The 22,690-nt window shown below is 59.4% G+C and overlaps 1 protein-coding gene across 5 annotated transcripts; it reads right to left on the bottom strand.

The window, feature by feature from the left end:
- Window positions 1-7,569: 7,569 nt before the first annotated feature.
- On the bottom strand, window positions 7,570-19,503 carry IGF2 (insulin like growth factor 2). Of its 5 annotated transcripts, XM_017978384.4 has the most exons (5): window positions 19,388-19,503; window positions 18,702-18,866; window positions 14,048-14,210; window positions 12,288-12,436; window positions 7,570-12,008 (listed from the first exon to the last, which is right to left on the bottom strand). In XM_017978384.4, exons 2-5 carry the CDS (start codon window positions 18,861-18,863, stop codon window positions 11,772-11,774), a joined length of 711 nt encoding a protein of 236 aa, XP_017833873.2. In that variant the 5' UTR covers window positions 18,864-18,866; window positions 19,388-19,503; the 3' UTR covers window positions 7,570-11,771. The 5 variants fall into 5 exon arrangements, with proteins under 5 accessions (XP_017833873.2, XP_035119623.2, XP_035119626.1 ...); XM_035263732.3 differs by lacking the exon at window positions 18,702-18,866; XM_035263735.3 differs by lacking the exons at window positions 18,702-18,866; window positions 19,388-19,503 and adding an exon at window positions 16,816-17,960.
- Between the last annotated feature and the right edge of the window lie 3,187 nt (window positions 19,504-22,690).

Genomic DNA, 22,690 nt, shown 5'->3' with positions numbered 1-22,690 from the left:
CCTTCCAGCCCCTGTCTTGCCAATACCCATGCACCTGTCCCACCCAGCAGCAGGAGTGCCCCTGTCTGCATGGTCCTTCTCAGCCCCAGGTCTCAGCCCACTGATGCCACCAGGCCCCTTGGTCCAGGACTTTCTTCTTCTGAAGCCCCCAATCCCCAGCTCCAAGAGCAGGCATGAATAAAGAATGACCAGGAGGAGAGCATGAGGGGAAGGCAGTGGAGGAGGCTGGAAGAGGAAGGGGCCCTCTGGCACGCTGAGGAACCCTGGGAAGGTGAAGGATTGAACCACTTTCCCATCTCCTGGGAGAGCCGGCCATGTGGGAACTGCCTGAAGATGGAGAGGAGACTGTTCTTGCTTCCAGCCATGGCACCTCGGGGTCCCACCTGTCCCCCACCACTGGGTTCCAGCATGCGCCTGCACACCGCCCTCTGTGCAGTCTGAGGCCACCACTCTGTGGCTGCGGGTTCCCACGGGCCGTGGCATCCCCATCTCCCCATGCTCCACAATCAAGGAGGGAGGAGGTGGAGGATGGGGTGCAGCAGGGGGGCAGGTGGGTAGTAGGTGCTATCACCTGAGGGTCTAAGCACCTGTCTGGGTGGAGGGGACACTGAGGGGCTGAGGGGTAGACTTGGGGAGGGTTTTCCTGGAGGGAGCAGCTGCAGGCGGCCACTCTCCTGCCATCCTTCCCTGTCAGGCCACATGGAGTCCCTAGTCCAGCTCCCAGACGGACTTGCACCCCACTACCCCAACCCCCAAGGTACATCTCATGCTGCTGACCCCCAGAGGAAGCAAGCCCTGCCCTCACCCCAGGTCCGTGGTGCGATCCCCTCTCCCGGGCCTCGGCAGCCCTTTCCACTGAGGAGCCCCGTAGGAGGGCCCGGTGCTGGGGAGAGGATGGGGGGCTGGCTGGGGAGAGGGCGGGGGGCTGGCTGGGGAGAGGGCGGGGGGCTGGCAGAATGTGCCAGGTCAGTGTAAACAGATCATTTCTGTCTGCCGGAGGGGAGGGCTGGGGGTGGGGAGGGAGTTGTCTCGGGCTTTGTTATGTTCTGAAAAAAAAGGCAAAAAATTTGGGTCACAAACCACAGACTGTTTGCTTTCGGCATGACTGGCATAAACAGGCATTTTCGCTTTGGTTTCGGGCGGGCTGAGGCCTGGGCTGGCTGGGGCTGGGAGCTGGGAGACAGGCTGGAGACTGCACTCTGAGGCCTGGGGCTGCAGCCTGGCCTGGGCCAGGGCGGGCTGGGCAGGGCCAGCGGCCCAGCTGAGAAGGTAGAGACCAGCCTTGAGGGGTGGGGCCTGCCCGCCCGTGGCCCCCAGCTCTGGCCTGGCCACACCTGTGCAGGAGCTGGGAGGAGCAGGAACCCTGGGGGCCAGGCCCAGTGGGACAGGTTCCTCAAGGGTAAGGCCTGCTGAGCCTGAGCAGGCCAGTGAGCACCCCAGCAAGGAGCCCTGGCAGGCTGGGCCTACTCTGCAGGCTAACCCAGGGGCAGGGAGTTAGCCACCGGGTGGGGTGCCAGGGTCCCTCTAGGTACCCTCCAGGGCCTTCTGTCTGGCTCCTCTGGTCTGGGAGCCCTAGACAGAGCCCCAGTGATCCTGGAGAGAACTTGCCAGCAGGCGCCTTGGGGCCATGGTTAGCAGTATCTCTGGTGCCAGACCAAACAGGAAGGGAGGCCAGCCTCCAGGGAGTCAGGATGGCACAGTACAGCAGAGGGCGTGTGCCAGTTACTAAGACAAGGGCGATGCCAGAGGGCTGGGCAAGAGGGCATCAGGTGAAGCCTGGGAGTGGAGGCGGGGGGCAAGTGGGAGGACCGGGGTGGAGCCACGTGCTGGAGAGCCTGGCCAGGGGCTGGATTTGCCAGTGGACCATGGGATTCGGGGATTCCGGGAGGACTCTTCATGGAGAGAGGCAGGCTCTGGTCCCCCTGCTCTGGTCCCACATGGAGCATGGCCGGGGGGCTGGCTCTACTGGAGGCTGGACAGCAGGGGCCAGGGCCTGGTGGAGTCCATGGAAAGCCTTGACCAACTCAGTGTGAGGTGTGACAGTGGGCCTGGTTGGCACACTGGGTGACGGTTGTGTGGGACATCCTGGGGGAGGGAAACGGGCCACAGCAGGTGCCGTCAGAATTGTGTCCTCTTCCTACCTGGAGTGTCTGTGGGACAGGCCCGCATGGACTGCTGCTGTGTAGAGGAAGCCCAAGGCAGGCTCCACGCCGGGAGTGCAACCATGCCAAGATGACCTGGGTGAAGGTGTGCAGGGGAAGGGGTCCAGGCAGCGGCAGCCCGACCTGGCACCACTGTGGCCGGGCAGGTGTCATAGGGGTGGCGGTGATTGATGGGTAGCAAGGGTCAGGTGACCTCATGGGTCATCACGAGGGTGTTGCTTGTCACCAAGGAAGTAAGGGGCCACCGCCGAGCTTACCACATGGCCGTGTGTGTGCTGCTTTCAGGTTAGGAGTAGAGGAGACAGTCCAGAACGGGCAGTCAGGAGGCTGGGGCAGCCGGGGTGCGGGCCGTGGACTGGGAGTTCCTTGATGACAAGCTCAAGGCAGGATCTGCAGCACCTGGAACGGGGCCTAGGATGGAGCAGAGGTATCCTAATGTCATTTCCCAAGGGACCGCTAACAACAGAAATTCATTCTCACAGTTCCAGAGCCAGGAAGTCCCAAACCAAGGTGTTTGCCAGGCCTCCCTCCCTCCAAAGTCCCTAGGGGAGGATCCCTCCTCACACAGTCCAACTCCTGGGGCCCCTGCGTTCCCTGGCGTGTGGCTGCCTCAGTCCCATCTCTGCCTCTCGGGTCGCCTGGCCTTGCCCTTAGGTGTCCCTTCCCCTTCGTGTCTTTTCCGAGGATACCTGTCACTTGATTTAGGCCTGCCCCAAACCCAAAATGATCAAATCGCAAGATCCTACCGAGACCCTTTTTATTTTTCTCTTTTTCTTGTTTTGAGACGAGATCTTGCTCTCTTGCCTAGGCTGGAGTGCCGTGGCACAATCTCAGCTCACTGCAACCGTCACCTTCTAGGGTCCAGCCATCCTCCTGCCTCAGCCTCCCAGCTAACTGGGACTACAGGCATGTACCACCACGACAGCTAATTTTTGTTTTAGGTTTTTTTGTTTTGTTTTTTGGTAGAGATGGTGTTTTGCCATCTTGCTCAAGCTGGTTTCAAACTCCTGGGCTCAGATGATCCTCCCACCTCAGCCTCCCAAAGTGCTGGGATGACAGGCGTGAGCCACCACCCCTGCTCACCCTTTTTCTATACAAGAGCACATTCACGGGTCCGAGGGGATCAGGGTGTAGACAGATCTTTTTTTTTTTTCTTTTTTAGAGAGACATGGGGCTCTCATTCTGTGACCCAGGCTGGACTGCAGTGTCTGTGACAGGTGCTGGCATAGCTTACTGAAACCTTGAACTCCTGAGGTCAGGTGATCCTTCTGCCTCAGCCTCTGAGTAGCTGGGACTGTAAGTCCGAGTCAGCGCACATGGCGGGATAGATCTTTCTGGTGGCTGCCGTTCACCCCAGGCCAGTGGGGGCCCATGGTGTCTGTTGAACACATGCACTGGTCTCTGCAGCCTATGCCATCTGCCCCCCTTACAGCTCTGACCTCAGCTCCTACACAGGCCCCCCACTTCCTCCTGCCGCAGCTCCCACCCACCCAAACTCCCAACTTCAAACACTCCCAGGCCACTCATTTTTCATTCCCACTAGGAGAAATGCTCTTTCCTGACACTTGACACTCCATCTCTGCCCTCACGCCAACTTCTCCATGAGGCCTATCCTGCTTAAAAGAGCACCTAGCACCTTTGCCCTTCCCTCCATGACACCGAGCTCATCTCTTCGCCTGAGAGTCCTGCATGTGGGTAGTGCCCGTACAAGTGTTTGGATACATGGGTAAGGGGTGGGTGGATGAAGGGGTGAGTGGATGGATGAAAGAGGGGGTGGTGAGTGGGTCAGTGGGTGAGCGGGTGAACAAGATGGATGAATAAATGGATGAGTGGGTGGGTGGATGGAGGGGTGAGTGGATGGATGGATGAGTGGCTGAATGAGGGGTAAGTGGGTGAGTGGGTGGATGAGATAGATGAATAGATGAGTGAGTGGGTGGATGGATGAGTGGGTGAGTGAGAGGTAAATGGATGAGTGGGTAGCTGGGATGGATGAATAGATGAGTGGGGATGGGGGTGAGTGGATGGATGGATGTGGGTGAGTAGTAGGTGGGGATGTTTGTGGATGGGATGGATGAACAGGTGGATGAGTGGGTGGGTGGAGGGTGAGTGGATGGATGAATGAGTGGGTGAGTAGTAGGTGGGGGTGTTTGTGGATGGAATGGATGAACAGGTGGATGAGTGGGTGGGTGGGTGGGTGGATGGAGGGGTGAGTGGATGGATGGATGAGTGGGTGAGTAGTAGGTGGGGGTGTTTGGAGATGGAATGAATAAATAGGTAGATGGGTGGGTGAGTGGATATTGGGTGGGTGGGTGAATAGATGTGTGAATGGGTGAGTGGGTGATTGAGTGGGTAAGCGGGTGAGTGGGTGGAGGATGGATGAATAGATGGATGAGTGAGTGGGTGGAAGGAGGGGTGAGTGGATGGATGGATGAGTGGGTGAGTGAGTGGTAAGTGGGTGGATGGAATGGTTGAATAGATGAGTGAATGGGTGAGCAGGTGAGGGAGTGGGTAAGTGGGTGAGTGAGTAAATGAATAAGTGGGTGAGAAGTTAGTGGGTGAGTGGGTGATGGGATGGATGAGTAGATGAGTGGGTGGGTGGATGAAGAGGTGAGTGAATGGATGGATGAGTGGATGAGTGAGAGGCAAGTGGGTGAGTGGGTGAATGGGATGGATGAATAGATAGATGAGTGAGTGGGTAGATTGGAGGGTGAGTGGATGGATGGATGAGTGGGTGAGTGAGTGGGTAAGTGTATGAGTGGGTAGAGGGGATGGATGAATAGGTGGACGGATGGGTGAGTGGATGGTTGTGTGGATGGATGGTTGGGTGGATGAATAGATGTGTGAATGGATGAGTGGGTGAGTGAGTGGGTAAGTGGGTGAGTGGGTGAATGAGACGGATGAATAGGTGGACAGATGGGTGAGTGCATGGTTAGGTGAGTGGATGGTTGGGTGGGTGGATGGTTGGGTGGATGAATAAATGTGTGAGTGGGTGAGTGGGTGATTGAGTGGGTAAGTGGGTGGAGGATGGATGAATAGATGGATGAGTGAGTGGGTGGAAAGAGGGGTGAATGGATGGATGGATGAATGGGTGAGTAGTAGGTGGAGATGTTTGTGGATGGGATGGATGAATACGTGGATGGGTGGGTGGATGGATGAAAAGCTGAGTGACTGGGTGAGTGGGTGAGTGGTAAGTGGGTGGATGGGATGGATAAATAGGTGATTGGGTAGATGGTGAGTGGATGATTAGGTGGGGAGATAGACTAGTGGATGGATGAGTCGGTGAGTGGGCAAGAGGATGGGTGGATGGATGAGTGGATGGGTGGATGGATGGATGGATGGATGGGTGGATGGATGGTTGGATGGATGGGTGGATGGATGAGTGGATGGATGGGTGGATGGGTGGATGGATGGGTGGATGGATGGGTGGATGGGTGGACAGGTGGATGGATGGATGGATGGGTGGATGGATGGTTGGATGGATGGGTGGATGAATGAGTGGATGGATGGGTGGATGGGTGGATGGATGGGTGGATGAGTGGATGGGTGGATGGATGAGTGGATGGATGGATGGATGGATGGATGGATGGATGGATGGATGGAGAGTTGAAGCTGTCAGGATGAACTGGAAAAGCGCAAAGCAGGGAGAGGGGAGGAGAGGGCCCTGCATGGTCTCAGAACCCCTGGAATGAGGCCAGGCCCAGTGAAGTAGGATGAAGGCCGGGCAGCCCTGAGTGGGTGACGAGAGACCAGGCCAAATCCAGAACTGGGGTGAGTGGTTCTGCTTAGTTCTGCAGAGAAGTCAGGGGAGGTCACAAGGGTTTTGGGGTAGCAGGGGGCAGCCAGGCTGCAAGCGAAAGTAAGGAAGTTGCAGGGAAGCTCCTGGGCATGGGCAGGAGTGGCTGAGGGGGCTCAGGTGCAGAGAGAGACAATGTTGAAGTGACCTGGGGCCAGGGTGGGCAAAAGCAGGAGGGCCCAGGCTCACCAGGCTGGAGGCTGGGCCCTGAACCAGACCTAGAGAGAAAGGGAGACCATGAGCCCGGTTCTGCATGGGCGTAGGCAGGGGTGGGGTAGGAGTGGCTGCAGGGCTGGGAGAGGGGCATGGGGCAGGGCTGCCTGGGCCTGCAGGGAAAGAAACTCGATCTGGCCTCAGGAAGGTGGACAGGACTAGGCCTCCCTCTACACCTGCAGCAGGGCCTCAGAGCAGCCCTGACCCTCTGGGGGTCAGCAATTCCACCTGGGCCCCAGACCCTACAGCTGAGCCGTAGCACTGAGCCCTGGACTATCCAACTTAGCCCTAGCACTGAGGCACAGAGCCAGGGACCATCCCAGGAAGGCCACGGTGTCCCCCACATCCAATCTGCTCTTCTCCAACCCCCAGCCCTCCTCATCTTCAAGGCTAATCCCACCTCCTCCAGGCAATGCCCCAAACCACCGCTCATGCTCTCCCTTCCCTTGGAGTGGCTCTCAGACGGTGTGGGCAGTGACACACCCTTGTTGATGTCCCCCAGGCTCGAGGCCTTGGTGACAGCCCAGCACTCCCCAGTGCCTGGCACAGGAGAAATGCTAGGGACAGAGGCAGCCATCAAGAGACAGGGTTTGACCAGGGGCAGAATCCCCAGAGGCCAGGGAGCAAGTATGCCCCCAACCCAGTCAAGCCACTCCCCACTGCCCACCTAGCACTGAAGGCTGCAAGGCTCTGGGTGCACCTCCAGGCTCCATCTGTGGCGCCCCTGCCCCTCCATCCCCACAGTGGGGTGGGAGCAGGCAGATCCACTGCCCAAGGCTGCTGGGAAGTTCCTGGAGAGGGCTGGAGAGGAGGCTCCCAGCAGCCCAGCCTACCCCTCCTCCCACACCCAGGGACCCTGAAAGCCAGAGGCCAGCACCCTTGGAACAGCTGGGCACAGGGCTGAATCCCAGTGGGAGGCAGTGGTACCAAGGACATCCGTGCAGCCTCCATCTTGGGAGGGGGCTGAGTCCCTGAGTGGGAGTGGCCCTGAGCCTCCATCTCCAGCAATAGCTATGGTGGTTTCCAGAACCTTCTAGACATTGCCCAGCCCCAGTCCTCCAAGGTTGGGGAGGCACTCCCTGGAATTGGTAGTGATGGTACTTTGCATTTCCTTTGGAAAAGCCCCTTAGGCTCCTACCCCTCCTGGCAACCCCATCTGTGAGAACTTGGTGCCTAAAACTGTCGTAGACCCCCGGGCTTCGGGTGCACGGCCAAGCGTCTGAGAGTCCAGCTTCCAGCTGCCTTCATTTCTCCATGTGCATGGTCAGGGGATGGAGGGAGGCGCCCACATCCCTTAGGTCTTCCCTTCTTCTCCTCTCCCTCTCTCCCTCCTTTTGTCCCTCCATCCCTCCCTCCCGCAATCTGCTACCCAGGTTAAAGAGTGGAACACTCACAAGATCATAATTTTAAATGCTTTTTATTGGGATTGCAAGCGTTACAGGTTAAAGACAAAACCCAAAACTGGATTTTGCCAGAAATATTCGCGTTAAGGCGCTGAGTTGAGTCAAACACGGGCCGCCGGGTGGACTGAGGCGGCAGGCAAGGTGACATTCAGTGTTTGGCGTGGGGGTCTTCAGGTGATGGCAGAGGAGGGGACCCAAGAGGGGGCCCCCGCTGAAGACATTGGGGACACGGGGAGGAGACGAGATGGAAAGCCACAACAGGCGTGGAGATCAGACAGGCGGCCCGGGCCAGGATGGTGAGTGGCCTGGGGGAGAGCCGCAAACATGGGGACGCGAGGGGCTGGTCGGCAAGGCCCCCAGGAGCACCCACCCGTCGAGGCAGAACTTAACACTGGGTGAGTGGGCGTCCCGACGAGCGGGCAGGTAATTTGGGGTGCCTCGGAGTGTTTTGGATCTCAGGCCAATGTGGGTTCTACAATTGTGACAATTTGGCTTTTTGGTTTCTGCCCAATGTTCCAAATGGCCCGCTCTCAGGGCGCTTGCCGAGGGATCCTCTGCGCCCGGGGCGGGCTGGCATGGACGACCCCCAGGGCCATGCCAGCCCCGTCACTGGGACCCAGAAGTCTTGGGCCTCTAGACTGCTAGTCGGGCTGCGTGAAGGGGGGCTGAGCTGGGGGCACAAGTGGGGGCGAGGTAAACCTCCCAGCCGCCGAGTCCCTGCCACAGCCCTAGGCGCCGAGGTGGTGGCTGCTGCAGCACTGCCAGACCCATGGGCTCCGGGGCCCAAGCAACCTGGTCGATGGCGGGACCTGGCAGCTCTCCTGCTCTGCGGGCTAGACCTGTCTGACCTCCCTACTCCCCGACCTCACCCTGCCTTGCCCCCATGAGGTCCCACAGAGCTTCGGACCTCCTGGACACAAGGCAGGGTGCTGAGGGGCGGGCAAGATGTCACCGAAGGGGAGGGGAGGGCTCCTCAAGTGTGCGGAAGGCGGCCACCCTGCCCCAGCCTGATGGAGTCCTCTGTTCACACACCTGCAGCCCCTTCCCCCCCAGCCGGCCTCAGGCCAACCGGGAGCCCCCTCCTGTGGCCTCCGAGCACCCTCCTGACACCTGAGGAGACCCTGCCCCACCCCCCCCTCCGCCCTCAGGACCTCCGGGGACCAGCCACTGTCCCCTGAGGCCAGGCCAGGCAGCGGCCTTCTCCACTCCCCTTTGACTTCTCCGAGGGGGCGCAGTGGCTGGCACCCCCCCAGAGGCTCCACCCTCAACCCAACACAAGCAACAGGGAAAGATACAAAAATCAAATCAGGGCGATAAATGGCGGGGGGCAGGACGTGGTGGTCTTCAGGCTGGCTTCGTACGTTCTGGCTTTGGTCACTGCCCCCCTGTTACATAGGGAGGGGGTTTAATTTGGTTTCTGAGCGCATAAAAGCTAAGGAGGGGGTCCAAAAAAAAAAACAAAAAAAAAAAAAAAGGAAAAATGCCCCAAGAAATAAAGAGGGGAAATAGATCAATTGACGTGAAATTTGGGGGGGTCCTAATTTCTCTAATTCTGCAAGTCTGCTGTCGCTCCTCCTGACTTTTCTGGCCAAAATCTCTCGGGACCACTTCCTACCCCAGAGCTCCCCCCACCCAGCCCCCACTGCCCCCCACCCGCCCCGCCAACCGCCAGACTTCCCACTCCCCGCATCAGTGCCCGGCCCCTGGGGACCCCACATTTCTGGAGGGCTCCCAGGAGACAGGCAAAGATGATCCCTAGGTGTGTTCCGGTGGGGAGGACCCCAAGATCTTTCTTCCAGGAGCACACGAGGGAGTCAGGCTACTCGTGGGGGCAAGAGGGCATGTCTACTGGGCTACCTTCATCTCCACTGTGGCCACTCTTCTCACTCTGGCTGTGTCGACACACAATAAGGAAGGTGTATCGGGGTGGGTGGGGGATGGGGAGCATCGTGGCTCACACTGCAGGGACTCTGGGGACAGGCGCCAAGGAGGCCAGCCTCGCAAGGGCACCTCTCTCATGGTGGCAAGATGGAATTCGGCCTGGAACACACCCCTTCCACCCGATGGGGGCATCCCAAACCACCGCCGGCCGGCACTCAGGCCCCGCCATCTGAGCCCTCTCCTCTGAGAGGCAGGGCACAGACCGGGCTGAGGGGCAGTGGAGATGGGGACGGGAGGGGGGGCTCAGAGCAGGAAAACAGCTTGGAGAATCTTAGATGGACTTTGGCCTGATCTGGACAGACATTAGAGTTGCTTAGATATTCTTATTGATTTCATCCAATTGTACGGGGGTGCGTGTGTGTGTGCATGTGTGTGCGCAGGTGGGTGCGTGTGTGTGCATGTGTGTGCATGTGAGCACATAAAAGCTAAGGTGTGTGTGCAGACGTGTGCATGTGAGCACATAAAAGCTAAGGTGTGTGTGCATGTGTATGTGTGCATGTGTGTGTGCAGGTGAGCGCATAAAAGCTAAGGTGTGTGTGCATGTGTGTGTGCGCATGTGTGTGTGCATGTGAGCGCATAAAAGCTAAGGTGTGTGTGCATGTGTGTGCGCGTGTGTGTGCATGTGAGCGCATAAAAGCTAAGGTGTGTGTGCAGACGTGTACATGTGAGTGCATAAAAGCTAAGGTGTGTGTGCATGTGTGTGCGCATGTGTGTGTGCATGTGAGCGCATAAAAGCTAAGGTGTGAGTGCAGACGTGTGCATGTGAGCGCATAAAAGCTAAGGTGTGTGTGCAGGTGTGTGCATGAGAGCGCATAAAAGCTAAGGTGTGTGTGCATGTGTGTGTGTGCATGTGAGCGCATAAAAGCTAAGGTGTGTGCAGGTGTGTGTGTGTATGTGAGCGCATAAAAGCTAAGGTGTGTGTGCAGGTGTGTGTGTGCATGTGAGCGCATAAAAGCTAAGGTGTGTGCATGTGAGTGCATAAAAGCTAAGGTGTGTGTGCAGGTGTGTGCATGAGAGCACATAAAAGCTGAGGTGTGTGTGCATGTGTGTGCATGTGAGCGCATAAAAGCTAAGGTGTGTGTGCAGATGTGTGCATGAGAGCGTGTAAAAGCTAAGGTGTGTGTGCATGTCTGTGTGTGCATGTGAGCGCATAAAAGCTAAGGTGTGTGTGCATGTGTGTGTGTGCATGTGAGCGCATAAAAGCTAAGGTGTGTATGCAGGCCTGTGTATATGAGCACATAAAAGCTAAGGTGTGTGTGCAGGTGTGTGCATGTGAGCACATAAAAGCTAAGGTGTGTGCACAGGCGTGTGCATGTGAGCGCATAAAAGCTAAGGTGTGTGTGCAGGTGGGTGCTTGTGTGTGCATGTGTGTGTTCATGTGCGTGCTGTGTTCGTGTGTGAGCGTGTGTGTGTGCATGTGTGTGTTTGTGTGCTGTGTGCGTGTGGCTGCAGGGATGCATAAGGTGTGAGTGCTTTTTAGGATGGGAATTGAGATGGAAATTTGGGGTGGGGGTTGGGCCAATTAAATTGTGTGGATTTGGGTTTTCATGCTCTGTGCTCCCCTCCTGTGGTCTCACTGGGTCCCTCTGGCTGCTCCGTGATGTTGGGTGATGGAAAAGGAGTGAGGGCTAGCTGGGCTGTCCCTGCACTGGGGTGGCCCGATTAGAAGGGAGATGGTGGTAACAGCGACATGCCCACCTGTGATTTCTGGGGCCGCTCTTTTCTCTTTGCTGGTGCAGGGACTCGAGTCCGATCTGACTCCGAGTCCTCGGAGGAGAAGGGGGATCTGGCCAAGTTCCTTTGTCTTGCCAGCTGTTTCCAAGCCAATTTTCTTTTTCTTTTTTTTTTTTTTTTTTAGCCAATTGATTTTTTGGTTGTTGGGTTTTTTTTAAAGCCAATTTCTGAGCTTTGCTGGTGTTTCTATAAAGCCAATTAGTTTTAAGAGGGCCGTTGTGTGTAGGGGGAAGGGGTTAGTTTGATGTGATTTTTTATGTGTGGGGATAATTTGATGGGGGCATAGAGAATGTTTAAAGCCAATCGATTTTGTACATTTTTGAAGATGTTGCTGTTTCCTCAGCCCGATGGAGGGGGCAGAGGAGAGTAGCCTGTTTTTGGGGAGACGGGGCATGGGGGCTGGGGTCAGGAGAAGCCCCAGGGGGAAGTGGAACCGAGAGATTTAGCGATGGAACCTGATGGAACGTCCGTGGTCAGGAGGAAGGTGGTGGTGCTGGGCTGCAGACTTGTGGCAGGCAGTTTTTCTCAGTTCTCATTGCTGGACATCTCTGGGGGGGTGCCCCCGTGGGCGGGGTCTTGGGTGGACAGAGCAGTCAGGGGACGGTGACGCTTGGCCTCCCTGAACAGCTCGAGCTCCTTGGTGAGAACGCGACCCCGGCGGTTGCGCAGGAGGGCAGGCAGAGTCCTGCGCAGGCGTTGGGTGGACTGCTTCCAGGTGTCGTATTGGAAGATCTTGCCCACGGGGTATCTGGGGAAGTTGTCCTGGGAGAGGAAGGGTCTGGTCAGCAGGTGCCTACTTGCCACTCCACCGCTTGAGCCACCCATCTGATCTGACAGCCCACCCCTCACCCCTGTGACTGCACTGGCTATTGTCCAGGGGCAGGGGGACGGGAGGGGCCAACTACCCAGCAACACAGCAAGCAAAGAAGTCATGGGTCCTCGTCCCCGGCTAAGAGGTCCCAGTGGCCACAGGAAACACCGGGAGCCCAAAGCCCTGTTTCTCTCTCTTTAGGGAGAGAGGAAGGGGCCCAGAACCCTCACCGGAAGCACGGTCGGAGAGGTCGACACGTCCCTCTCGGACTTGGCGGGGGTGGCACAGTAGGTCTCCAGGAGGGCCAGGTCGCAGCTGCGGAAGCAGCACTCCTCGACGATGCCACGGCTGCGACGGCTCACACGGCTTGCGGGCCTGCCTGGAAGTCCACAGCACAGAGAGAGGGCGTTAGCACCCCACTGTCCTGCCCCGCACTGCCCCAGTGTCCCGGGAGGGCTGGAGGAGGAGGAAACAGCCCTGTCCCCAGGCCACTCTTCAGGTCAGGGGATGGAAGCCAGAGCTGGCAGGCAGAGGTGTCCCAGAAAGAAGAGAGGTGGGAGGGAGGTGAGCGGGATCCAGACCAGCCCCTGGCCTCTGCTGCCTCCTCCCTCAGATGAACAATGGGCACAAGCTCTCAGTCCCATGGCCAGATGGACCCCACCAGGACCAAAGGCCCACACTGAGGGTGGTTAGGGAAAGGTGTGAGGTGTGAGCCCAGTTCAGGGGACCCCACAGGAGGGGACTGCTGTCCCTGAGCTTGGACTCTGGCTTGGCACCACCCAGGAGGCTGGAGGGGCCCACACCGCCCTGCGGCTGCTGAGACAGGGAGACAGGGCAGGAGAGAAGAAGACGGGAGGAGAGGAGTGAGGAGGCGCGATGGAACCACTCCCTTCTTTCCTCCCGTCTTCCCCCTCTCCCCCACAGCAAGGCTCAGCTAGCTGGAAGGGGTGAGTTGCTGGGGCTCCACCTTGGGGTGCCAAAGGGCAGGTGCCATCAGCCAGAGGAGGGAGCAGGAGCCCCATCACGGGGTCCCCCAAGTGGGGGCTCGGCCCTCCCCTCCTCTCAGGAAAGCCTGGTACAGGGAAGCTTCTCCCTGGGCAAGACTGGCTGGCACCAGGCCCTGCAGTGCCACTTCCTACCCCCAAATGGGGCAGGAGACAGAGGGGGCACAGGAGAGGCCAGGGCGGGCGGGGGCTTCCAGGGTCAAGCAGCAGAAACACTTTTCAGAGAAAAGTTTTGAAGTACATTTGTATCCTGTGAGCCCATTTCACAGAGTGCGTAAGTAGAGGTGGTGAAGATGTCACTCCGGGTGAGTGTCAGGTAGGATAAGCCGTGCAGCCCCAGCCAGTGAGGCACTGTCCCCCGCCACCCCGTCAGGCATGCCCAGGCACCATGCCTGCCTCTGCATCCACCCAGCCCCCCCTCTGAGGGTGGGGTCTCAAGGACAGCAAGCTGTGCACCCACCTGCCAGCCCCCAGGCTGGAAGACGGAGAGAGAAACAGGAAGAAAGGCCGAAGTGTCTTGCCGTCAGCAGGCGGGCACCCCCCACGCTGCATGCACGGTCAGGAGGCGCATGCATGCTCAGCCCTGCCACCTGCCAGCTGCACTGGCTTTATTGGGTTTAATTCTTTAAGTGACTTTATCTTAATTCTGATCACTCATTGAACACACGTCCCTTGTCAAAATATCCAAAAGGTGTAGGAAGAAAGGCAGGCTCTTCCTCCAGAGCCTGAAGCCCTGCCCCGCGGCACCGGAGCCTCCTGGCTCCCATCAGGAATTCTGATGCCAAGGGCGACCCCCGTGAGTGCCCCCTCTGGCCCACCCTTCACAGGAGCATGTGATGGGAAGGTCAGCGGGTGCGGGCGCTCGGAAATTCGGCTGGAAGGTCAAAGTCTCACGGCAAGGGGCCGAGCCGCTGACATTGGAGTGTGCTCACCTTGGCTTGAGGCTAGGGGCCTGAGCACGTTTAAGGAACCCCCCTACCACTTACTGAAATAGAAGCCGCGGTCCCCACAGACGAACTGGAGGGTGTCCACCAGCTCCCCGCCACACAAGGTCTCCCTGGGGCGGTAAGCAGCAATGCAGCACGAGGCGAAGGCCAAGAAGGTGAGAAGCACCAGCATCGACTTCCCCATTGGGAATCCCATTGGTACCTGCGGGCGGGAGAGAAGCTGCATGAGCGGGGCAGCTGGGCCAAGCCCCAGGCCAGAGGTGCCCCTCCCGAACCAGGGGCGCTCAGCCAACCTAGAAATTCCATTGAACATTTAAAGCATGGATTTCCTAGAAACATTATTTTTATTACAAAAGTAACACACAGGCCATGATGCCAAGGTGAGGGCACTGGCCACGTGGAGGGCGGTGCGTCTGGAACATACAGAAAGGCCGCCCGCTTCGATTTGTGAGAGGCACTAGTAATTGGACGCGAGGGGTGAACATCTCCACGGTCATTATTGCAGGAGCTCAGCGACATCCACAGCTGTAGGGGCCAAGCTGGACCCCCGACCTGGCCTCTGTGCTATGACACCATGGGGGCAGGGCCAGCCAGGGGCACATCACCACTTCGCAGGCCTCAGCCCCAGCCCCTACAGAGCCTGTGCCTCCAGGAGGACCAGTCTGATTCCTCCCCACCACCCCCAGCTGAACAGGGGTGTCCAGGCGGACCATCCCCCTCAACGCAGCAGGCCCCACCCCCTCCCCCAGCATTTCCACCTTTCCAGTCTGCAGCTGAGCCAGGCCTGGGTCAAGGACTCAAATGCTTAGCACTACCCCCCTACCCATGCTCGTAGGGATCTTGTTTTCCCAGTCACCCAGTTCTCCAACTCCAGTCTGCCTGAGGTACCCCAAACACACACCCAAGCCCAGAGCCTCCCTTGCAGACCTCAAGTCCAAGCACTGAGGCCAGGGACCTCTAGAAAATCTCCCCATTTGCACTCCCAAACTCTCCTGGCTGGAGCTGGAGAGACCAGCTCAGACCACCTGGGACATCAGACCCCAGGATCCCCGACTGCAATCTGGAAGGAGAGGCCAATCTTCAGACACACCCCCTGCACAGCTCGGGGTGGGAGGCCGGGGTGACTGCAGCAAGCTGCTCTTGCCCCTGCGTTCGGTGCAGCCCTCCGGGCGGCAGCCCCAGCCTTCCCTCCACAGACCCAGGAGACTTTTTGATGCAATAAATTGTGGGACCAAAGCCCCGCTTTGTGTGGCCTCTCTATAGAGCAGTGGGTGGCCCCGCCGAGGATCTGAAAGCCTCCTCGATCATCTCCTTGACTGGGCCGCAGCCAGTCCCCTCGCCGCCCCCTCTGCCAGCCCCTTCCAAATTCCAAGAGCACACCCCACCAGCTGGCCACGCGAGCCCTCGCCGCGATCCGGTGCCAACCCCACCACTCTGAACCTGGAGGTCTGGCTCAGGGTGCGGGCTCAGAAAAGCGGGACGGGGACAAGAAGCGCGCGGAGATGCGGAGCTGGTGAGGACCCAGGAAAAGCCCCGAGCTGGGCGGGGAAGAGGCCTAAGGGAAGGAGGGAAAGGGAAGGAGCAGGTGAGGAAGCAGAGAGCAGGTAGGGGCAGGAGCAGAGGCAGAGAGAGGGGGGGTGGTGCTGTTGGAGAGGCAGCAGGCGGGCGGGCGGGCGGGCGGGCGGGCGGCTGCAGGGCCCGTTGCCCAGACGTGGGCCGTGCCCCCTGCTGCCCTGCCTCAGGCTGGAGTGGGATGGCAGCGGGGGTCCTCACTCCACAGCCCTGGTTACCTACAGCTCAGCAGGAGGCTCGTTGGGGCTGGAGGAGGAGAAGGAAGAGAGGGAGGAGGAGGCTGGAAGTCTCTCTCACAGGAGAAGCCAATGTCCAGTCTACAGGCTGGTCAGTGCCTCGGCTTTTATCCCTGAGCCGGGCTCCGCCCAGCCCGGGCTCCACCCTACCCCCCCACCCCTCTCCCTGCTGACCACTCCCCCGCGGCTTTGCTCCCGCCCCCTCCCTCCTCCCAGCCAGTCTCTTCTCTCCTGCACCCCCCAACTCCGAGCTCTGGACCATCCCTTCGCAAAGTGCCACGAGCTCCCCATCTTGCACCCCCAGCCCCGCTCTGCACGGGGGGGGGGTCTTCCCACCTCCTTGTATGGACACTTCCACGCTGCCCACTGGGCAGGAGCCTCCCTTTGGGTTGAAGTCTGCCCTTCCTGGCCTCACACCAGCACCCCTCTCCCCCTCTCCCGGACTCCGTTTTGGAAACGTTGCGGACAGAGCAAGAGGGGGTGTGGGGGGGAGATATCGCGAATGTGGCGTCTCCTGCCAGCTCGGCCCCTCTCCATCCTGGCCCCGCCCACCCCGTCTTCCTCTCGCGGTCTTGCTGGCACCGCGTCAACATACCAGGGTGGGCTTCTGCGGCTCCGCGCCCCTCCTCATTACCCAGCACCCCAGAGGGAGGCCAGGGCCCGCCAGGCACGAATCACACATGTTCCGCTGCACCCCCGACACCCACAGACTGACCAGGAAGTGGCCCTTGCAGACAGCGCACACCTCCCTCGGCCCTTCCCGACGCCCCCACCCCACCCCCAGCCCCGCCGCCAGGGTGGGCGCGCAGGGAACTCCGTGCAGGGAATGGACCCGCAGCTGCCTGTCCTCCTCCTCCTCCTCCTCCTCCCCCCCACAACCCCGGGCTCAGCCGCCCCACGGAACCCCGCAGGCCCGGCCGCGAGCAGGCGGAGGAAGGGCCAGGCGTCCGGCGCAGCCCGCGCCGCCCCGGCCCCAGCCCCGGCCCGCACGCCGCTTACCTGGAAGCCGGCGACAATGCCGCCCACCTCCCTGCTGCGTGTCGCAAACCGAACAGCGGGCGTTGGCCCTCCTGCCGGACACTCCTCTGCCAGCGCCGCTCTGGCCGAGTCGCGGAGGCCGAATGTGCGACGGGGCAGAGCGGGGGGATGGCTTTTTTTTGGGGGGGAGGAATTCGTCTGATCGTCTAGGGAGGACGGGCTGTCTTCGGGCTGGGGCGGGCCAGATGTTGTACTTTTAGGGGGGGAAAAGGTATCGGGAAATGAGGTCAGCTGTTGTATCAAGGATAGAGGGGGGCAGAGATAGTGGGAGAGACAGAGTGAACGTGAAAGGGGGGGGCCGAAGAGAGGGCGAGAGGGAGAGAGGACAGCGAGAGGCGGGCAGGCTCACAGCGGGAGAGAACAGCACGGAGAGAAACAGAAAGCGTGTAATTAATCCACTTTGGTTCTGCGAAGGCGAGAGGGCGGGCGTGAGGCGGGGAGGGAGTCTGAGGCTGGGAGCTGGGGGGGACGGGAGGGAGCAAAGGGAAGGCTGCGGGAGAAAGAGCGGGGCCGGGGCCAGATGCCAAGAGGGGCGCGGGGAGCACAGAGAAGCCAAGGGAAGGGCGCCACGTCTAGGGGCCGGGGGCGGAGGTGACTGCGGGGCGGAGTGGAGGCTGCACCCGGGCCGCGGGCACCCAGCTCGGTTTGGGGCGACGGAGCCCTCAGCCGTCGCAAGCCCGGGCCTCCGGGGGGGACAGGCGGTGGCGGCGCCCGGGCCGCTCGGGATGCAGCGTAGAAGGGGAGCGGTCCGAGGCTGCGCGCCGGGGGGAGGGCTGGGGGGGGAGCGCGGGGGGTGACAACGCCGGCGGCCTGCGAGCCGGACTGCCTGCGGGGGGAACCGCCTCCTCGGGCGAAGCGGGGATGGGGGGTTGAGGTAGATAAAGAGGAGGCGGCGGGGAATCCGCAGGCCCGGCGGAGCGCGACCCCGCGGACGGCGCCCGGGACGGGAGTCAGCAGCGAGGCAGCGGGCGACGTCGACGCGGGGCCGCCTGCCCGGTGGAGGCGCTGGTGGGCCGCGCGGGGCGGGCGTGGGCCGGTAGGCGGGGGCGGCCGGAAGGGGGGGCCGGGGCCGACCGGGCCTCACGCAGCTCCGCCGGAGAGCAGGCGAACTGCGGGCGCCCACGCCCGGCTCTTATAGTCGCGCCAGCCCGCGGCCCAGCGCCCGCGCGAGCCCCGCTGGCCTTGCGCCCGCGCCAATGGGCGCCCGCGGAGCCCTCGCCCCGCCTCTGGCCCGCCCCCGCAACCCGAGCCAAGCGCGGGGCGGGGGGTGTGGGCTGGGGGCCCTGGGGCCACCGGGGGGCGGCGATCGCGGGGGCGGAGGGGGGCGCGGGGGGGAAAGCTGGGTGGGGGGCAGGGAGCCGCCGAGCACGAAGGCCATGCTGAATGCCCGTTCTAGAGAATTGGGGGCCCCATCTCGAGTTTCTAGGGTGCCCGGGTGGCCTGTGCTCGTGAGCTGGGGTCTCCGGGCAGGCAGTGGCAGGCCGGCTCCCAGCGCCCCGCCAGGAGACTACACCGCGGGTGCGCGGCGTCTGACTGCAGAGGCAGGTGGTTAGGGGCTGGGTCGGGGGGTCCCTGCTGGTTGTTGCCGCGGAGGGAGCCCCTGGGCTCGGGTGGGGCGCGCATCCGCCACCTGCCCCAGCAGGAGGAGCCGGCCACGCGGCGCCTAAAGCCTCAGCCAGATCCCGAGCGCCCCCCGGTGCCGCGCCGGAGCTCCGGAGCCCCGGCCAGGTGCGGGACACCGGGAAGGCCAGCTGGGCTGGGCCCAATCTGGGCCAGGCTTGGAGCCCGCCGAGGCTGTGGCCGCCAGAGGAGAGAGATCAGGGCGGGAAACACAGCTCAAATCCTACCTGCATGGCGGAGCTCACCGGGTTGCGTCTAAGCAGCTGGCCTCTGGGGCCCACCCAAAATATCCGGATAATGGTTACCCCGTCCTCAGAGCGTTGGACTGGCATAGACGCGAGTTTAGTCTCGGGGACCACTGCGATAATTTGGGGGTCTGGGGAGACCATCTCCTGGAGAGTTTGGACGATGTAAGAAAGCACTGTGATTTTTTACGAAGTCAAAACCACGCACCACATCCCGCACCCCGCCGCCTAAGCCTGGCCAAGGGGAAGGGGCCGCCAGCAGAAACTCGCGCCCCCCAGCCCCCATCGCCCCCCTCGTTCCGCCATCAATCACTTCGCCCGCGTTCCGCGCGCGCCTCCCGGCGGAGTCCTAGGCCCGCGGGCTACAGGCACTTTGCCGCCTGGCGGGAGCGCCTCTCCTCCGCGTCGCTAGCCCCAGCGCCCTGCCCGCTCCACTTTGGGCCCCTCCAGATCCACAAGTGTGATCTTTGCAATGAGCAAACAAAAGTGGCGCGGATTTCGGGGCACCCAGCCGGAGCGAGCGGGCCGCCAAGCCTCAAGTCCGCAGCCGGGTTCCGCGCCCCGTGCCGGCCTCCCAGGCGGCAGCCCGAGAGAGCGCCAGCCCTGGCGGGACAGCAGCGGATGAGGGCAGGAGCCAGGCAGGGGCGCAGAGGCGGCGGGGAGCTCACCAAGAAGCTGGAGGCTGCGTCGGCGGGCGCACCGGGAGCCCAGGCAGCGGGCGATCGAACGCTCTGCGGCGAGCGGTGGACGCTGCTGAAGGTGAGCGAGACCCCGGGGCCAGTCCTCGGTGTCTGGGAGCAACGCCCAGTCCGTTGGAAGACCGGGAGACAATGCCCAAATTTGGGGGAGACTGGGGGCGATGCCCGGTCGCTTTCCTGGACAAGGGGAAGCCCTGCCCACGTCCTGGGGGCGCGCGGCCGACCCACGTGTGTTTGGGGAACACGAGAGAAATTTCCCAAGTCCGAGTTGCTCTGGGGACTTGGTAGGAGACAGGCCCGAAACCAGTGCCCGCTGTGCGCGGGGTTGGGGAAGCTGTAGTGGGCGGCTGGCGAGCCGGGAACAATGCCCAAATTTTGGGAAACGCAACTCTGCCTTGGGGGCTTAGCGAATGGGTGTCCTGGAGGAGGGGAACCCGGGACTCCGATAATTTGAGACCCGTGATTCATGACTAAACCTGAGACTCCAAAAAATAGATGACAGGTTTGGCGGATGAGGGAAATTGCTCCATGCGATTGGGAGCATAGAGAGGGGTCTAAAATAAGGACCAGCTGGCTTGGGGGACCCACGAAATCCCAGACCGATCTGTGAGGAGGGGTAAAGAAAATTCTCCATATGCAACTGGTAGGAGTTGCCTAAGAAGCGCATTGCCTGGAACTGGCAGATGAAAGCAAGGGACATATTTTGGGGATCCAAACACATTCTTGGTGTGTTAGGGGGAAGCTGAGATTAATTTTCACATGTTAAGAATACAAGTTAGTGGCCTGGGCGCCTGCAGCGTCCGGGTGAAAATAACCTTCATAATTACTGTGGCTTCAGGGAAAGGTTTTAATATCCTTCAGAGACGGAGGAAGCACTGTCTGAATTTTGGGGGAACCTGGAGTGTAATCAGTACATTTGGGGAAAGCAAAAAAAAAAAAAAAAAAAAAAAAAATCAGTATTCTTTTTCTATGTTATTTTTAAATGATTTCCATAGTTTGTTTTTGGTAAACAAGAAAAATATTGTGTTTTCCTGGACAGTGTCTGCAAGTGGGGAAGCCTAGCGAAATACGTTTCATTTGGGATCCATGGAAATTACCCAGTGGAGATTTGATGTCTAAATTTCTGGGAACCGGGTTAGTCGTTAGGAACATTCTTTAATGTGCTTTGGGGGGGTCCATGGAACATTTTCTAAATTTAGGGGGACACAGGGCAGGGACCATAAAGGCAGGAGACTCATAAATCAGTGTTCAAAACAAAAAAAGGCAAAAAAAAAAAAAAAAAACCCAACAAAAACAAAACAAAACAAAAAACCTCAATTGTTTTTTGAAGGAAAAAAATCTCAATTTGTTTTGGAAGGCTGGGAGACAATACCTCAATTTGGGGGCTCCAGGAAAATTGTTTTTGAATCTAAAGATCTAGAGAAGTTGCTCAGAGTCCTTGGAGACTTGGGGTGTCAATATGTACATTTTAGAGAAAGGGGATTCCGAGTTTCTGGGCATTAGGACTTAGGAATTTTCAGATTTTGTGATAGACAGGGAGGGTGCAGTGTATCTGAAGGAAATATTGCTTAACTTTGAGATGACTCAGTGGGTTGTTTGGAGCTCAAGAAACCAGTGCCTTCCTGTGATCCAAGGGCAACACCGAATGTTTCTGGAGGGCCTCAGGGCAGTGCCCAACACATCCAAGTGTGGGGCACCAGGAAAAGGGTCCAGTGTGATCCCGGCTATGTGGTTTCCGACCAGTGCTTGAATTTTAGAAAACCGAGATTCTTGTCATGAAGCTCCTGGGACCCAGAGAATTGTTTAATAGTCAACATGTTTGATGCAGAGAAAATGCTCAGAGTGTTTGGGAACTGAGGCCATTAGCAACGCCAGGCGTAACACACAGAAAGAAAGCCTCTGCCCAAGGAAGGGGTCCTTTTGTGCTTGGTGTAGCCCAGCGGGAGCCAGAAGACTCCCCTGTATGATCTGGGGGGCCCTGGAGAATGCTGGGTCACACTTGAGCACCTCCTGGTAACTGCCCAGTGTGCTCCAGGGACCCGGGTGGCAGTGTCTCTACATCTTAAGGGACCTGATTCATGGCCAGGAACCGTGTAGAGCGTAGAGGTAAACGCTCCAAAGCTTTGTGACTCGTACTCGCACATTCTTAGTAGGTTTTGGGGTCATTGAGGAAAGCTCTCCATTTTATGAAACTCAGCCATCAGAGCGCAGAAAAGGATTCCGTGGGCTCTGGGTGTAATGCCTGGATTTAGGGGTAAGCATGGGAGCAATTTTAATACTCTGAGGGTTCTGGCCTTCCAGCCCTGCTCAGTGGCATGGGGGACTTGGGATTCAACCTGTAAAGTTTAGGGAACACAGCTCAGTGTGAATAGATTTGCGGAACTCGGAAGCAGCAAATGTCCCGTGCTGAGGTGAACGGGAAGGGGGATGCGGAATGGGGTGGAAATGTGGGGGAGACGGTAAGCTTAGGAGACCTGGAGTTAATATTCAGAATTATGGGGGGAAGTTCCACTCTTTTGGGAACAATGCGTAAGCGTGGAAAAGGCACTATCCACATTCTGGGGGGCTAGGCAAATTGGTCGGCGTGAGAGTGCCACGGACTAAGGGATTCGTCTTTAAAATGAGGGAACCTGGGTTGCTGGTCTGTAAATCTGTGGGATCAGGAAGGGGTGTATGAAACTGTCCAGAGCCTGGGAGAAAGGAAATCTGGGGCCACAGGCCGCATAGTGCAGTCTGGAAAAGCCAGCCAGGCTGATGTGTTTTGACGGCCCCGGAAATTAATGTCCAGGAAAATTCTTGTGACCCGTGGAAATGCTGAACGTATCTGGAAGACTTGGGGAGCGATGTTGAAATTTAGAGGATCCCGGAAAAAGTAAAATGCCCCAGTTCGGGGATAGCAGGGAAGCCGTTCTGTGGACCAGGACCCCGAGGGTCAGGGGCTAATTGTTGAGCTCAAGCTTCCCGGGCGGCGGAAGGAAGGAAGGCGCGGCCGGGGATCCACCCTTGCTGGGGCGCGCGGAGCACTGGCGCCCTCCCCGGGGAACGCGAGCGCGGGCGGCGCGGGCAGGTAGCGCAGAACGCCCTGGCGCTCACGGCCGGCTGAAATTCTGCTTTTAATTCTTCTGGGTTTTTCTTTCTTTTTCTTTTTCTTTTCTTTTTTTTTTTTTTTTTTGCCTTCTCCACACGGAGAGCGCCTCTGTGGCGGCAGCCCGAGCCTAGCAGGCGTCTGGGTGGAAAGGAGAGACCCAGGAGCCGCGAGGGAGGCCAGGACAC

The sequence above is a fragment of the Callithrix jacchus genome, chromosome 10, assembly GCF_049354715.1.
Source record: "Callithrix jacchus isolate 240 chromosome 10, calJac240_pri, whole genome shotgun sequence".
NCBI classification, from domain to species: domain Eukaryota; kingdom Metazoa; phylum Chordata; class Mammalia; order Primates; family Cebidae; genus Callithrix; species Callithrix jacchus.
Note: the sequence above shows the minus strand (reverse complement) of the source record. Positions and strands in the feature narration are given on the sequence as shown.

Bases quoted from the DNA above. Each gene is read 5' to 3' on its own strand.
- IGF2 (XM_017978384.4), bottom strand. From the start codon at position 18,863: ATGGTCTCCCCAGACCCCCAAATTATCGCAGTGGTCCCCGAGACTAAA. The intron at 12,437-14,047 runs GTAAGTGGTAGG...GTGGACTTCCAG, and splicing joins GGACCGCGGCTTCTATTTCA to GCAGGCCCGCAAGCCGTGTG. The intron at 12,009-12,287 runs GTGAGGGTTCTG...TTCCTCTCCCAG, and splicing joins CCTCTCCGACCGTGCTTCCG to GACAACTTCCCCAGATACCC.